Source organism: Pygocentrus nattereri, chromosome 27, assembly GCF_015220715.1.
Source record: "Pygocentrus nattereri isolate fPygNat1 chromosome 27, fPygNat1.pri, whole genome shotgun sequence".
Lineage (NCBI taxonomy): Eukaryota > Metazoa > Chordata > Actinopteri > Characiformes > Serrasalmidae > Pygocentrus > Pygocentrus nattereri.
Window position 1 is genome coordinate 15,205,522 of NC_051237.1, and position 16,686 is coordinate 15,222,207.

The 16,686-nt window shown below is 40.5% G+C and overlaps 1 protein-coding gene across 4 annotated transcripts in view; it reads left to right on the plus strand.

Moving 5' to 3' along the window:
* tmem184a (transmembrane protein 184a) overlaps positions 1-16,661 on the plus strand; it is a 28,485-nt gene extending 11,824 nt beyond the window's left edge. The window contains exons 4-11 of one of the 4 annotated variants that reach the window (XM_017707496.2): positions 4,672-4,837; positions 6,062-6,152; positions 8,574-8,649; positions 9,848-9,939; positions 10,098-10,267; positions 11,283-11,480; positions 14,902-15,147; positions 15,455-16,661. In XM_017707496.2, coding sequence (XP_017562985.1) covers positions 4,672-4,837; positions 6,062-6,152; positions 8,574-8,649; positions 9,848-9,939; positions 10,098-10,267; positions 11,283-11,480; positions 14,902-15,134 — 1,026 coding nt within the window. In that variant the 3' untranslated portion in view covers positions 15,135-15,147; positions 15,455-16,661. Of the gene's footprint in view, positions 1-4,671; positions 4,838-6,061; positions 6,153-8,573; positions 8,650-9,847; positions 9,940-10,097; positions 10,268-11,282; positions 11,481-14,901 lie in introns of all 4 variants that reach the window. The other 3 variants (XM_017707498.2, XM_017707495.2, XM_017707497.2) reach the window with 3 other exon arrangements.
* Positions 16,662-16,686: the final 25 nt, after the last annotated feature.

The following is a 16,686-nucleotide window of genomic DNA, read 5'->3' on the forward strand; positions in this document are numbered from 1 at the left end:
CTCTTAAATATGCACTATGTAAACATAAATAAGAGTTTTTGGCTGTTAAAATGTTGACTTTATGCAAGCATGTGTTACTTGTTTTTCTGACCCCTATTTATTGCAACTGACCTATGTTGATCTTGTTCACAAATCTCTTCCATGTAATTACGCTATACTATGTATGCGCCATATTAACATGGCCAGAAAACATCTTGGTTTCAGAGGCCTGGCTAATGTGTGTGTGCATAAATACAGCAAAGATCACAAATTATAACCAGTGACGATCTAAACACTTCCTCACTGCCTACAACCTGGCAGTGGTCCAAATCACAAAGCGCTTCAGATCACGTCAAAGCAACCCCCTAAAGACAAATCCACACAGTAGGGTCTTCTTGTTGACAGGGCCTGTGCTGAAAGAGCTTAAGAGTAGCAAGCTGACCTAGGATCAAGTTTTAAGCCATCATGACCAAGATCTTACTATGTGCTTAAGTGGAAGTGCTAAACCAAGAATACAAGAGTAGACCACAGCATACGATCACACTTTACTTTAGTATTCAAAAGAATTAGGAGGGTAGACCTGGACATCAGTTGTTTCACCAAAATTGTTAATTAAAAAAGCATTCCTACAACTTGCCAGTGGTTCACCAACCATTTCAGTGCTACAAATGGCTGATTTGTGGGATATTTTGAAGCAGTTATAGCAGGGCATGTCAGTTACCTTGGTCCACACCTGTTAAAACAGATTAATCAAATATTGGGAGGAACTGGTACCATTTTGAGACTGTAGTGAAAGAACAAATGCTTCATGGCAGACAATCATGTTAGGTCATATATACAGAACAAGGCAATTACAGGCAATTAGAGGTTTACAAGCATGTTTAGCTGTCTCATAATGCTGTCATACACTCGTTAAATACACCTACACATTCATGCAATTATGTCAGTCAGCCAGTTGTGTGGCAGCAGTGCATGAAATCATGCAGATATGGGCAAACAGCTTCAGGTAATATTCACATCAACCATCAGAATGGGGAAAATGTGATCTCGGTGGTTTTGACTGTGCCGTGATCGTTGATGCTATATAGGCAGGTTTGAGTATTTCTGTAACTGCTGATCTCCTGGGATTTCTATGCACAGCAGTCTCTGGAGTTTATGAAGAGTGGTGCGATAAAGAAAAAACATCCAGTGAGGGGCAATTCATCAGACAGAAACGCCTTGTTGATGAGAGAGTTCAGCGGAGAATGGCCAGACTGTTTTGAGCTGGGAGAAAGGCTACAGTAACTCAGATAAACACTCTGTACAATCGTGATGTGCAGAAAAGTATCTCAGAATGCTTGACATGTCTTACCTTGAGGTGGGTGGATTACAACAGCAAAAGCCAAGAACAAAAGGCTGAGACTGCAGTGGCCACAGGCTCACCAAAACTGGACAGTTGAAGTCTGGAAAAATGTAACCTGGTGTGGTAAATCAGAGACACCGCATGAATTCATGGACCCATCCTGCCTTGTGTCAACAGGGTGGTGGAGGTGGTATAATAGTGTGGGGAATGTTTTCTCAGTACACTTTGGGCCTGTTAACACCAATCAATCATCACTTGAATGCCAAAGAGAGAGTGTTGTAGCTGACCGTGTGCATTCCTTTATGGCCACAATTCATCCATCTTCTAATGGCTACTTTCAGCATAATAGTGCACCATGTCACAAAACCATCTCAAACTGTTTTCATGAACATGACAATGAGGTCACTGTTCTTCAGTGGCCTTCCCAGTCACAGGATTTGAACCCAATAGAGCATTTTTGTGATGTGGTAGAATGAGAGATCCAGAGCATGAAAGCGCACCTGAAAAATCTGCTTGAATGGCATGAAGTAATCACATCAACGGGGACCAGTATCTCAAAGGAATGTTTGCAATGTCTTGTGGAATTCATGCCATGAAGAATCGAGGCTGTTTGGACAGCAAAGGGACGCTCCAAGTGCTTGGAGACTGTATATATGGAGCAGTCTTAAGGTGCAATCTTGGCAGGTCCTCTCATTGTCGGGAAATAAGGTCTTGAACTGGTGACATTGACATTGTGAGAGCAAGGGATGAAGAATGCAGACATCTTGTCCAACTGCATTTCTTCTTGTCAGGAAAATCAGATTGGAGGAGCAGGGGACAGAAGCAGAGTTAATGACAGCACAGTACAATTCCAGAAGCAACTCCAGCATATCACTCGAGGGTAAGAATGGCAAGGTATTTGTAACAGCCAAGGAACAGTCAAGCAAGATGAGAAGCGCATTTCCAAGTGGGACTGAAGCAGGCTGTTCCAGCCACTTCTTATAACTTCAGCTAGGAGTTGGCATTTGTGGAATGCCAAGAGGATCATATGTACTTGAGCATTTTTGTCAGCTGGAGTGCCAAGCTGTTAATCAGTCATCATATCTACAGCACTGTGTGACGGCAAACATGAAATCAGACAAGACAGATCTGCCAAAGGGTGCATGTTTTCCATCGTCTGTGCCATGGGACCATATCATGAATATCATGGCATGACCCTCTTGCTAACAAGGAGAGTATGAAAAGACTACAGGATACCACTATGATTTGGTGCCAGAATATGCTTGAACAAGCACTGCACATCTCATGCAAAGACATATGCAGAGTTCCACTGAATAGGTGCCAAAGGAGAAAAAGGGAAAAGGGGCTGGCCACCATAGACCTAGATGCTACTTTAGATGGGCATCACTTGAAGGAAATCTTGCAAGCTTTAAGATCTTAAGATCTGCATGGAGACCTTTTTGTCATTTGTTGCACTGGGACCAGAATGAACCAAGTATAACTCTAGGTAGGGCACACCATTTTAAATAAAGGTTCCTAAATGGCTCTTGGTTTGTGCATAAAGTTCTAGCGAAACTTAACTGGCATAGAAGCTTTACATCATGTGACACTTCATTGAAATCAGTCACATTTGACAAAAATTATGCTTTATACATCCATCGATTGAAAGGTTGTTTAGGAAACCAGTCGTTCTTCTGTGGCATTGCTCCAAAGTACCCTTTGTTTTTAAGAACCTTAACCATGCCCTTTTGCCCAAAAGTATCCAGACGCCCCTTCTAATTCCTGAATTTAACTTCTTTATGGTGCATTCATTGCTGACACAGGCAGTCAGTTGCATACACACACATTGTGCAATGCCTACAAAAAAGCATTGCCAATAGGATGGGATGCTCTGGAGCAGCTGCTCAGTGGAAATGCATTCTCTGGTCTGTTGAATCGCTAAGCAATACCTTGGGGATGAGTTGGTGTGCTGCATGTGATCCAGAACTTACCAACCAACATCAGTACCTGATATCTAGTGTGAATCATTTCCAGAAGATTAGAGGCTATTATTATGGAAAATGCAGGACAGATTCTTTATTAATGCCAAGTAGTTCTGAATAAAGTCTGGATTAATTTCCATTTCCACTTTTGCCATATGCTGACCAGGGGATGCATGAAGTACCTGGTCGTCTCCAAATGCTCTGAGCAATTCTGCACAATATTGAAAGATGGAAAGACTCATAACATACATACATACATACATACATACATACATACATACATACATACATACATACATACATACATACATACATACATACATACATACATACATGTGCAAAGATCTGCAGTTAGAGATGGTTAAATTAATCAAAAACCAATTCATCAAAAGGAAAAACAAAGATGGCATCAGTGGCAGGAGCCATTACCTTGAGCAGAGTCTACTGAGCCAGGAAGGCTGTGGGCATATTTCTCTTACTGCAGTACAGGAGAAATGGACCACATCAGTCTACATGCTGACTCACCCCAGCTTTCCAGAGTGCCCAAATACATCAGTCCTCCACCCACGCAGTGACTGAGCCAGAAAAAATCTCACATCTAATTTCATGTGAGTCAGAATCCATGCACAGATTGAAGCTCGTCTGTAACTCTCGACTGTACAAAGTGATTGACGTCTCACAAGCTTTGTAGGGTTTTTGAGTGCCAATAAAACTTCTTTCTGATAATCCTGGGTATGTTGTGGTTACATTAAACACAAAAATGCAATAATCTATTTTTTTACCTAGGTATATCTTGTATGTAATGATTAACTGCAAAATCTGTCCTGGGTGTTATAAAAGCAGCTTAAGAGATAAGGTAACGTACCAGGTTCCTGTTGAGATGTATTTTTTCTGGAAGAGCAGTAGATTATTTCTCCTCTCTGCTATCATTATTACTCATTACTCTGCTTTTTTTTTTCTACAGATATCTGATTAGAGTGTCCTTGGTCACTTCACCCAATCCTTTATTACAAAGAAGTGTTTGATGTAATATTTCCATTTGCCCCATAACCTCAGTCACCCCTTGACCTCAGTTCCTGTTTGCTCCCTGCTTTTGCATTTTAATCATTTAAATTCCCTTTTTAATCTCACAGCTCCTTCTTCCACAAAAATTGTGGAAAAACTGAGAGAAATACCTTTTTATTCATAACCTGTTTTATTCAATGTGTCACAGGTTCACTGCTTGTAATCTTTAAACCCTATGCAGCTGACTGAGGTTATGTTGTTATGACAGGGTGGATTTGAAATGCAGGCCCATATATAGGCCCTTAGAGTTTAAGGGGTTAAATCTACTGCTTGATTTGCTACATTTATTCATTTTGGGTAAAAATCTTTTTGTTCCTGTGACAGATCTACTCGCACCTGAGGTCATACACGGTTCCAAACGAGCAGCGATACATCATCCGCATCCTCTTCATCGTTCCCATCTATGCCTTTGACTCTTGGCTCAGCCTTCTCTTCATCAGCAACGACCAGTACTATGTCTACTTTGACTCTGTCCGGGACTGCTACGAAGGTTTGTAAGGCAGGAAAGTTGCCTGCTCCTCGCCCTTTTGATGAATCTGCTCTCCAGCCATTTTAACAGTGATTTACAGTCGCAATGTGGACAACATATTTCTGTAATTAACTCCGGAATATTGCTGACTTAGTACGTGGTTTCATTTCGCTTCACAATATTTTGAAAAGCAAAAAGAACAAGTCCACATTTTTACAATTCAAAGGAGTGCATCAAAATAGAGGAGAAAAATGGCTGAAAATGTTGATCAAAAATATGAAATATACCTACAATGAAGTGTCGGAGTCTTAGACGAACAATTTTAATGGTAATGAAAATCAGAAATAGTGATTAAAGCACAGAGACACATTCAAACAGTTAGCTGCAGTTAGCTTTCATTGTTTTTACAAGGAACTTTAGACAAGCAATTTATAACCTCTGTGGTTTACAGTTTCCCCTAACATGCCATTATGCTCAGTGCAGACCTCAGCAGACCACATATGGGGAATGACAGCTGTACAGAACTGATCTCAGCTCAGAGATGGGCTTCACTTAACTGCTCAAGCCTGTTTTCTTTATCCTGCCATAAAGTAGAAAAACAGTGTTTTCATTGCTGGTATCATATCTTGCTCTCCTCTGTTAGTAAACACTTATGCTTGGGACTTTTCCTCCTTTTTATTAAACAATAACATCCAAAATAGTTCAGCCATCCAAGGGAGTTGTAGTTTTTAATGTCAAACTGACATTTTTATCCTTTTTTGGTCCCTGTTCAGTGTAAAATGTGCTGATCAGCAAAAGTGCTGATTAATCATACAAACAACTTTCACTAAAAAAAGTTTAGAAAATTTCAATACATGATCTATTGTTTTAATTTTAGATATGGTCAGACTGGTTCCAGATACTATTGGGGGTAAATAGCTCATAAAATAGCATACCAACTGTTGTCATAATGCTCTGGCAGTGAGAGACAGAGAGAGTGAACAGTCCTTCTATTAGCTTTATCTAAGCCCTCTTTAAATAGAAACAACGGATTAAGATGGATTTTCTTGGACCGACAACCCATTCCATTAAGCTTGACCTGTATTACATTCACAATGTAGAGGAAGATAGATTTTCTTGCTTTTTTGTGTCTAGTTTTTATGCGTGGAGTTGTTCAGGCAGCTGATATGTTTTTAATATATGTGTAAAAGTGTTATGTATTTTGTGTTGATGCATTATACTGTATTTTTTTTCTATACTTTTCAGCTTTTGTGATCTACAACTTTCTGAGCCTGTCTTTTGAGTATTTAGGAGGAGAGAGTGCCATCATGGCAGAAATACGAGGGAAGCAAATTCGGTGAGTTTCTTTCCCCTCTGGAGTAATGGATGCACATTATACTGCAGTTTGATTGCTGAACTTCTCATTCATGACCTCATGTGAAGTGTAAACACTGGCTTATCCACTGAGGTAAATGACACTGGCTATAGCAAATCTCAATGACATTTCTTAATGCTACCTGAAATCAAGACTCACCCCATTATCCTATTTTCTGAGTGCAAAACATGGATTTTGCCTGAATTACCAATTAGTTTTTGTTATTCCTTGTGTGCACTCGCACCATTATATGTACTCCTCAATCTGGCAGTCTCCTCGAGCTCAGCCAGAAGGCACCGGATGGTGCTCTTCAGGCAACTCTTTGAATTTTTAGTCAGATTGGGGTCTGTGCTTCACCAAGGCCGCATGAGGACAGCTACCTTTCTGTTCTTTAGTCTGTCCACTCTTGTTGTAGCTGTGTGCTTTCTTCCTACTGTCAGTTTTCTGGCAGCATTCTTCAGGAATCTGTCTGAAGTTTGCAAGTTCTAGCTCTGTTTTTATTCTCACAAGTGCCCCACTTTTCACCCAATAGAAATGCCCCATAAAATTAAAGCTAACTATAAAGCTATCAAAGAGACTTGTAGTTCTAAAATCGAATAGGCATCTTCATACTTATCCCCTCTTCTGGGTAAAATATTTATGTAGTGTGAGTTGCATGCTCTTTTGTGGACTGCATGTAATCCATTATTTCTATTACTTCACGCCGCTGTTATAGTGTTCTAGTAAACTCCATTTTACATTGATATTACAAGCCTTTGTTCACTAAGCTGCAGAATCTCTTGGGCCTCAGTTTGAATGCTTGAAGTGAGACCTCATGTGGGCTTTGTTGAGTACTGTCTTTATTCTTCTGCTTCTCTCACATACAGCCCAGAACTCTGCAAAGCGTACAGTACAATGGTGTCATCTACTTGGACCCGTCTTATGCAATGCACCTGGCACTAATTTTCACATACTCCTCAAAGACTTTGATTAGCTTCTAAGTACACTGGATCAGGTTGGAACTCAGGTCTGCAGGGTGGTAGATTTCCATGAGCAGGTTCTGTAATGCCTGTTTTAGGGCTTTTAAAATTCTTTTGGCTCTCATGTCCTGTTTTGTGCCTTTCCACAACATTATTCTGAGGGCTTCTAAAGGCTCCCTGTTGCCCTCTTTACTTAAAGAAGTACTACTCACCAAAGGAGTGCTTCAGGAACAGCTGGATTTATTCAGCTCTAATCAGAAACCCAACAGTTGAACACAGATGAGCCTAATTAGCATTTTGTTATTTGGAAGTAAATTGGTTATTCCTCAGCTTGTTTACAGTTAAGGGGTTTGTGAAACCCCCAGACCAAATTCTCTGTTTAGTTGTTTTTAGCTTTTTTTCCTCAGTTAGCACACAGTGTTGCCTTTTGCCTTGATTTGAAAATCATTGGTTCCAAATAAAAAAATACAATTAGAAAATATGAAAGAATTTTGTTTTAATCTTGCAGTGCAACAGAGTAACAGTAGTCACTGTGTTGGTATTGGGGAGGCTCTGAAATGAGCTAATTAATGCTGCACTCAAATCATCATTTTTATCCATGCATTCATAAATATATGGTACTGTGCAAAATATAAAAATCTGAGACCACCTTTCATTTTCTTCATTTCCAGCCAAAATTACCATGATGTACCAGTCATTTTCCAGCATCAGGGGAAAATGAGAAAATTACACAAAAGCCTCTACAACTAAATGTAATATTTGTTTTTTTTCAGTAATTATTTTAGCTGCCACTCTTTTCAAGAGGCTTTTTTCCAGTTTTCAAAGAAATCTGCAGAGATATTTTTCTACTTCTTCAAAGTTCAGGCTTAGACATTGGTTGCATTTTCTGTTTCTCACACTCCATCTAATCCCAAACACATTCAGTGATGATGATGATGATTTTTGGCTACAACGTGTTTTTCTTATTTTGTTATTTTCATGTCCCAATAACAGCTTTTTGGCTGCAAACCACCCTTTAAGACCCGTAGTTGGATTGTCTGCTCACAGTGGAAGTATGGCCAGAAACACTTGTGGATTTTTTCCGATCGGTAGCAAGAGTAGAGCTTGATTTTTCTTTCAAATATGAAAGCTTTACATACTTTTTATCTCATGGTGTCGATTTTGGTGGCTTATCAGGTCTTGCGCAGTTGTTAGGAGTCCCATTTTTCTCTACACGTTTGTCATTGTTCAACAATTCCTGTTTTTCCACTTCTTTTCCTTTGTCTTTCCCCCTCCTTATGCAAGAGGGTTTTGCAATGTATTGTATTTGGATACAATACACTGTGTTACTGTTGTGATGTCAGAATGTGCTTTTCAATAGTCATGTAAATGATGATGATGATGATGATGATGATGATGATGATGATGATTTAACATTTCAGAGGTTACCATTTTTCCCATTTAGGTCAAGTTGCCTGTATGGTACCTGCTGCTTGGCTGGAATGAGTTACTCCATTGGCTTCCTGAGGTTTTGCAAACAGGTTTGTTCACCTCCCTGATGATCAAGCATCTGCTGAGAATACCGTACTGTGAAGATTATTTGAGACCAGCATCTTTAGTAGTGATATCATTATTATTGCATTAGATCTGTTTTCTGATTCTCTGAGGCCTGCATGAAGTATAGCTCAGAACCCTGCTCATAAAACCTACGTGGTTCAAAGCCTGTGCAGCTTTGACTGCCAATGTTTAAACTCTGGAGGAAGTCTGCTGTCACTCTCTGTGCCATTACAGACATTACAGAGCAACCATTTGTTTAAATATGCTGTTGGCAAATGAATGTAAGAGCTGTCTGTCTGTGCCACTTCATCAGTCATGTTTTTCCACTATTATGTATGAAAATTGAGAGGAAATATTTGCACATAGATATAGGAAAAACTTCACTCATTCCACCCCGATACTTTTATCTAAACTATCATCTAACCTGTTCTGTCTTAAATTATAAAGTACAGACATGTAAAATTGTTCGTCCACTTCCTTTCTGATAACATCTAGCAGGAGAAGGTAGAGAATAAAAAACAATGCGGATGAGGTGTGCGCAGCTTAGTAATAAACATGGAGAAATAATAGGAGCTGTCAGGCTGATGCGGTCTGCAGAGGGACTGGGGAAGCTGCTTGCACTCAAAGAATAATACTGATGGAAATTGGATTTGAGCACTCCGCCTTCAAAACAGTGAAGAGTCTGTGAAATGAACTTTTTTTTTTTTTAGCGAAATGGGAACTGCTAAACATGTGGTTCTCTTTGACGGGATGCCTACGTGGAGGTTTTTCAAAGAAGCTCCTCGCTATACATTCAGACACAAGAGCTCAGATGAAGTGCACTTAGTGAGGGCTTTTTTCTTTCGGGTTCACTGAAGAGACAGCTTTGATTAGGAAGCTTCTTTTCAAAAGTGAACTTGATTTTGCACACTAAGACATCCTGCCTAATTGTGTACAGTTTGTTATGGGACGTGGGCTGTTAAGACTGTGTCGTTATCTCCAAGTCTACGAATCTCTTTATTTGCTGAAAAGTAATGAGAACAGACGAGGTGGAGCTGAGCAGCAGCATTTCATTAAAATATCCATCTGCTAATGTTTTATGCTTAAGAGTTTTGTTTGTGGACTTCTTTTCATATACATTTATGCTTGGTACCCAAGAGCATGCAGCACCTAATGTTTTTCCATTGTGATGTCATCATCTAGGCCACCCTTCAATTCTGTGTTGTGAAACCGATCATGTCCCTCATCACTATCCTCCTGCAGGCCTTTGGCAAATACCATGATGGAGATTTTAAGTGAGTTACTCTTTTCCATTTCTGCTTACTTTTCAGTGTCATAAACAAAATCTGATTCCATAAACTCTGTGATCAAGCTTTACATTACTGGAGTCAGGTCTTCAAGTAAAGCAAATCGAAACATTATGTGAGCAGTTCTCATGTGTGTCTTCCTGTAGTGTGACAGGAGGGTACCTCTACATTACCATCATCTACAACGTCTCTGTGAGTCTGGCTCTCTATGCCCTTTTCCTCTTCTACTCCGCCACCAGTGATCTCTTGAGGCCCTACGAACCTGTGCTCAAGTTCCTCACCATCAAATCAGTCATCTTCCTCTCCTTCTGGCAAGGTGGGTCACTTCAGGATTCATGTTTGTCATACGCACGTCAACAGACGCCAGCCAACCCAGTAAGCCGTGAATTTGAATGGAAAACATTAGTTTCTCAAGTTGTGTTGATCATCTTTTGATCTCACGTGGGTTGTCAGTAAGAATGTACTGATGACATTGCTTACATAGGGTTAGATTATTATTTATTTTATTTTAAGTCTTACAGCATCAATATATGTCAGTTTACGAAGATAAACAAGTATCTCCAAAATGGCAGCTTAATAGGAGAAGGCAAAAACCTTTACTTTTAATTTAATATAAAGAGAATTTATTTCAAGCAGTTTTGGAGCATTATGTTGGTCTGTTCATCATTTAATTTTCACAAAATGTAATGGGCAGTTGATTTTCTGAAAGTATGTCAGAAAATTGAAAACAGGAAAAAAAAAATTGAGGCTTTTTTATTTGGACAATGATGCGATTTGCATTACATTAATCAAATAGCATTACATTAATTATCACCTGTGTTTACCATTTTCTTTTTACTTCATAACTTTTTAATGTAATAATGGCAAACCCTGTGTTTTGGAGGAAAAGAAAAAAGAGATGATGCTTGGATTTTGGTTGTTGACATTGCATGGCCAATGCGTTGCCCGAAACATATGTTAATAAAAGTTAACTGGAACCAGACAAGACCAGGTAGACCATCAAAACTGTCACCATCAGAGAAAGCTTTTGTCTTTGAGGGAGAGGGAGAGGGGGAAAGAGAGGAGAAGATCAAGATCCACTCATTTCAGATCAGAAACAAGTTTGTCTATCCTTCTACTGTAAGAAGACAACTCAATAAAAAAGAAAATTTGCAAATCACAAAGAAGCTACTGGTGTTGTTTACTGTACAGCCACAGGTTTAAGAGAAGTCATCAGTAATCCAAAAAGCAATCGTTATTTGCATTTTTTGAAAATTGCATACATTTTTACACCATGTAATTAGTAGTTAGGTCTGTTTTTACAAATGAATCTCTTCTTGCTTTTTCCTCAGGCATGGTTCTGGCCATCCTGGAGCGCTGTGGGGTGATACCTGAGGCACTGTTAATAGACGGCCATAATGTGGGCGCTGGAACTGTGGCAGCTGGTTGGCAGAACTTTATCACCTGCATTGAGATGTTCTTTGCTGCCATTGCGCTTCGCTATGCCTTCACATACAATGTATACCAGCAAAAGAAGAGCCATGCTCCAGGTTAGTACACTGTCTAACCATGCAATTCCCCTACTAAGTTCACACTTTTGCACCTTGTAAAGAGGCTTTGTTGGGCTTTCCAGGCTGCTTCAAAGGATATGGACACAGAATAATGTCTGTAAGGTGATTGTGGACAGGAGGAGTCACTGTTGAGTCAAGGTTCAGAGGAGTTCTGAGAAGTTCAGCTCCCTTCTGGAGCCTAGAGAGTTTTCAGCAACCTCTGTTTACTGAGGAACAGAGACCTGTGACACAGCTAGAGGTATCAGAACATTTTATTTGAGAGGAAAAGAAAGTGATAACGTTTCAGCCAGTTTCTTTTTTTATTTCAATTTTTTACCCCTTAAAAAGTTTCATCTGACTGTGGGCTTAAAGATGCTGGAAAAGAAAGAATTGCTCAGTGGTTTTTAAAACGTCAAACGTTTTCATCTCCATTTCGTTTTGGCCGACCTCCCCTTTTCCTGATCTTACAGAGGGCTTCCAAGAACGTTCATTTGAAATGAATCAGTGCTGTTTGGCGGCATGCGAGTTCCAAGGCTGCATAGAAAATTTCTATTTAATATTCTCCAATTTAAGTGCTAATGACATCGTGGCCGCAGAATGTTAAACACTGTGTTAAGATTTGTATTATGATTCAATGAGGTCTGCATGAAGTACAGCTCAAACTGGGTTTGAATGCCAATACATAATCTCAGGGGTGGTCTTTTGTCACTCTGTGTACCTTAGACATTACTGAGGAGCCGTCTGATGGAATATGCCATTGGCAAATTGATATAAGAACTTCCGTGACTGGCCATTTCAATGCTTGGGAACCCTCAATTATCACCAAATACAATTTCACTTTCGTGCCAGTTGGATCCAAGACCTTGTCCAACTCTGAACCCCAGGGGGAAATGCTACCACTGATCTGATGACCTTTAGCTGATGGGCAAAAAGGTTAGGAGTGAACAAGTGGATCTCGGTGGAGGTTCAAGGGGTCGACCACAGCTCTAGGCTATCCTTTCCTATCACAGCAGACCAGCTGCGAGCTGAAGCTCTGGAGAACATGTTGACCCAGAGCTTTTGGCCCCTCAGCACTTATCATACTCTCCCACTGACCCTCAAACATTCACCAATGGGCTAGAGTGGTCACATAGAGTAGCCCTGCAGAGATGAGTGTCTGGAGGCTAAAGGCTCTCTCCAGGCAGAGCTGCCAGCTGTCCACTAGAGGGCAGAAGAAGAGATGGATGGTCTCACCTCTGCAGCAGCTATTGGCAACCCCTGTCCAAGCCCTCATCCATCAACAGCAACAGTAGACACAGTTCGATGGAGCTCCTCATGTAGCACTACGTCAGGTGCCACTGAGTAACCTCTTCTTATAGTTCCACAGCTGAGCGGTGCACAGGAGCCGTGAGGTCAGCAGGGGTTTTTCTCCTGTCACTGAACTTGGCATCTTCAATTAAAGAAAAGAAGAAGATTGATTGTGTCCATGGTTAGAGAGAGATTTGTGAGGTCAGACACTGATGTTGGACGAGTACTCCTGGCTCGCAGTCTCCGCTCTAATTCATCCCAGAGATGTTCTGTTGGTTGAGGTCAGGTCAAGTTCTTGCGCTTCAGCATCCGCTGACCCGCTCTGTAATTTTACGTGGCCTACTACTTCGTGGCTGAGTTGCTGTCGCTCCCAGTCGCTTCCGCTTTATTATAATACCACTGACAGTCGACTGTGGAATATTTAGTAGTGAGGAAATTTCACGACTGGACTTGTTGCACAGGTGGCGTCCGATCACGGTACCACGCTGGGATTCACTGAGCTCCTGAGAGCGACCCATTCTTTCACTAATGTCTGTAGAAGCAGTCTGCAGGACTGGGTGCTTGGTTTTATACACCTGTGGCCATGAAAGTGATTGGAACTCCTGAATTCAACGATTTAGATGGATGAGTGAACTTTTGGCAAGTGTGTGTTGCAGTTTCTGTTTGAGAGCAGCTGGGTCATACCTTGGCAGGGCCTGTGGCAGAACGTGTTCACAAAATTGCAAATAATGTCAGTTGCAGTCGTAGCACAATGTTAGTGACATGGAGCGATTATGTATTGGGGCAAGTGAGATGCTAAAAACATCTAAAAAGCAGAGGTTATGTAACCTAGCAGTACCAGTTTGAAATCCTCACTTTTTGGTTCCCTGTTAATGGAAAATGATGTGACTGTATATTATTTTCAGAACAGGGTACAACCTGACACATTGTAGTTCTTGCTAAATAATTTGAAGGAGGAAAAAAAAAATGAGCAAGATTTATATCTTCATACAAGCAACCTACACATCTCTGCAACAAATGAAGGCATAAAATGCCATCTATTAAGAATTCAGCCCAAAGTCACTGTAGTCCATATTTCAATTACCTGTTGGCAGAGTCATTTATAACCAGTGGAGGGGCTTCTTGTAACAGTGACTAAAAAGCCTGGTAAATTGATGCTAACTAATTAAATACAGATCTGTCTTGTTTGAATGAGCTTCCAAATTAAATACATAAAAAAAAATTCAGCAAAAATATGATCAATGAAAGGAGAGTGTGTCAAATGTGGTTAATTTATTTTTGGCCACAAAAAATAAATCCTGTGATTTCTTCTATATTGAATAGTGTTTGTTCACTCTACATACCTGCATTTGGCCATACACTCTCAGAAATAAAGGTATGAAATTGTCACTGGGGCAGTAACCCTCGTGTCACTGGGGTGGTCCCCTCAACGGTACAAGGAATATAATTGTACCGTAATCCATTGAAATGATATTTTCTTTTTGTATTGACTCCACGCACCTCGTCTCATCTCCAGGCCTTTTATTTTATTGTTCTCTTTTTTTAACATGAGGTTATGAAAAGGTACAAATATGTACTTTTCCACTGGGAAAAACTTATGTAATGTCCACAATTGGACCTAAAACCACTGTTGTAGCTTTGAGGGAACATTTACTTAGTTTGTAACTTGATGAACGAAAACTTTTTACATGTTCCATCACACCTGATTCAGTTGCTCAGATAATTAATGTTTTTTGCAAGTCAAACTAGGTGTTTTGGAGCAGCAGCAATAACAAGCTCACCAGGACCAGGATTGAGAACCATTTTTCTATTGTGTTTCCAGGTCATCCTGAAGCGATATGCTATTGCATTGTTCTGATTTCTCAAATTTGTCTTATATTTCCTGTCACCATACCTCTTGGGTCTCTCTCAGCCCCTCTCATGTTTCTTTCTTTTCAGAAAGCAGGACTCATTTTCTTAAAGCATCTCACAGTGAAAGTGTACTGATGCTCGATCAGCTTCAACCTTCCCACGTTCTCATATTTATTAGGATGTGAGGGACGAAAGCTAATCCTAGATAGAGATGTGATTGACTGAACAAATGCCCTCCTCTCTATAAAGACAGCACAGTAATTCCATTCTTTTACTCTTCTAGATAACGTTGCCCCCATGCACAGCATCTCCAGTGGACTGAAGGAGACGATCAACCCTGGAGACATGGTCCAGGATGCCATCCACAACTTCTCCCCAGCCTACCAACAGTACACACAGCAGTCCACCAAGGAGGTGGTGCAGCCCAGCCAGAACGGAAAGCTCGGCCCTAGTGTCACCAAGAGCCCAAAGAAGTCTGACAAAATCACACTGATCGATACGGACGATGAGTTCTAGAGAGCAGTCCGCAGTAAGTATTTGGGAATGGGAGCTTGGCGGTTTTCATACAGAACGGACTCAGAAACTCGGACCAAAATATTTCAGACTGGCATGATCTTGTGTGATTTACTTAATCCTAAATTGATCTGGGTCCTCTTACGCCCCCACTGATGAAGGCATGTTAATAATAGACATCCACTGATTCCAGTGAAAATGAGTTTATTAAGTAATATGAAGGGATTAACAGAATTAACGCACTTGCCTGTTAGCACCGGGGAAAAGAGGCCACTTCGCGCTGTTTAGTCACATTGCTCATCCGTACCCCTGCTCTGTTCTAGCAGCTGGAGGATGGACACGCTGCTACTGAAGTCCCCTCTGACTCCTGGCTGTGCAACAGCCTGGTGGATAAATGAAAAGGGTGGGATATGGATTGGGCGTTCACACCGCTCACTCTGGCTGCAACTGACACTTCACAGAGCGGCTCTCGCATGCGCCCGTTTGAAGTATTTGCCCAGGGGCCCTCCGCTGGGGTCTCCTGACAAACGGAACCGTCTCTCAAAGACACCTCGGCTTTGGAGCGCACACTTCAAACTGTTTACCTAGACCCTTTGAGACACTTCACATCTCTCACATCACGGACAAAATGGAGTTGCTTGCAGTGACTGGGAAGCTCTTTCGTTTTCTTGCCACGCACTCCAACTATGGCAGATCTGATGAAAATCAGGGAATTTCACCATCTTAATTGTAAATAACTTGTATAAGACTATTATTTGGTTAGTTGTACAGGTTTTGTTTGGGAGTGTATAGGGGATGAATTGGTTTGAATTATGTCCTATCCACTGTTATACCCCCCCACCCCGAACCACTCCCCCATGAATTTGTCAGTTAGTAAGTCACAGAATGGCACAGATTAACTAGTTTAAGTTTAGTTTAGTAAAATATTGTGTTTTTAACAAGCCATAGGCCTGTTGAATAATCTGTTTCTCAGCAGGACTTTGAAACCATTTTAGAAGAATGGTTTACTAAACAATAATACAGTTTTCTTTTTAAGTAATATTGATGCAGTGATGTCCACAAACTGTCTTATCACAATTGGCTAAGCTTTTACAGGGGATCAGCCATTGAACTAAGTAGTTAAGTTTTAAAACCTTTCAATCGACCCTAGTAGTGCATATTGGAGAACACCTTTTCATTTCTTAATTGGTTTTCCAAAGTCTCAATATGTAATTTATTGTTTGTGGCAATCCAAACTGCCTCAATCAATCCTGAACCTTTAATATACACGTTGTATTAGGAGCGGGGCTCATTTATGCAACTTGTCTTCTGTTGTGCCAATGATAACAGCCTTATAGATGCTGGTGAAAGCAGATTTAAGGTTCTGTGGTAACTTAAAATTGTACATTATATGCTATATTCCATGAATCACCTGAGCTTAGGTAGATTTAATTAATAAGCCGTGCATTTTCATTATTTTGTGGGTTGTTTAACTCTTAAAATGGTCATGCTTATAAAAGCTTCTCATGAATTAAAAGAATGAATAGTAGATGTTTGTAAAGGGTTGCGTTTTCTT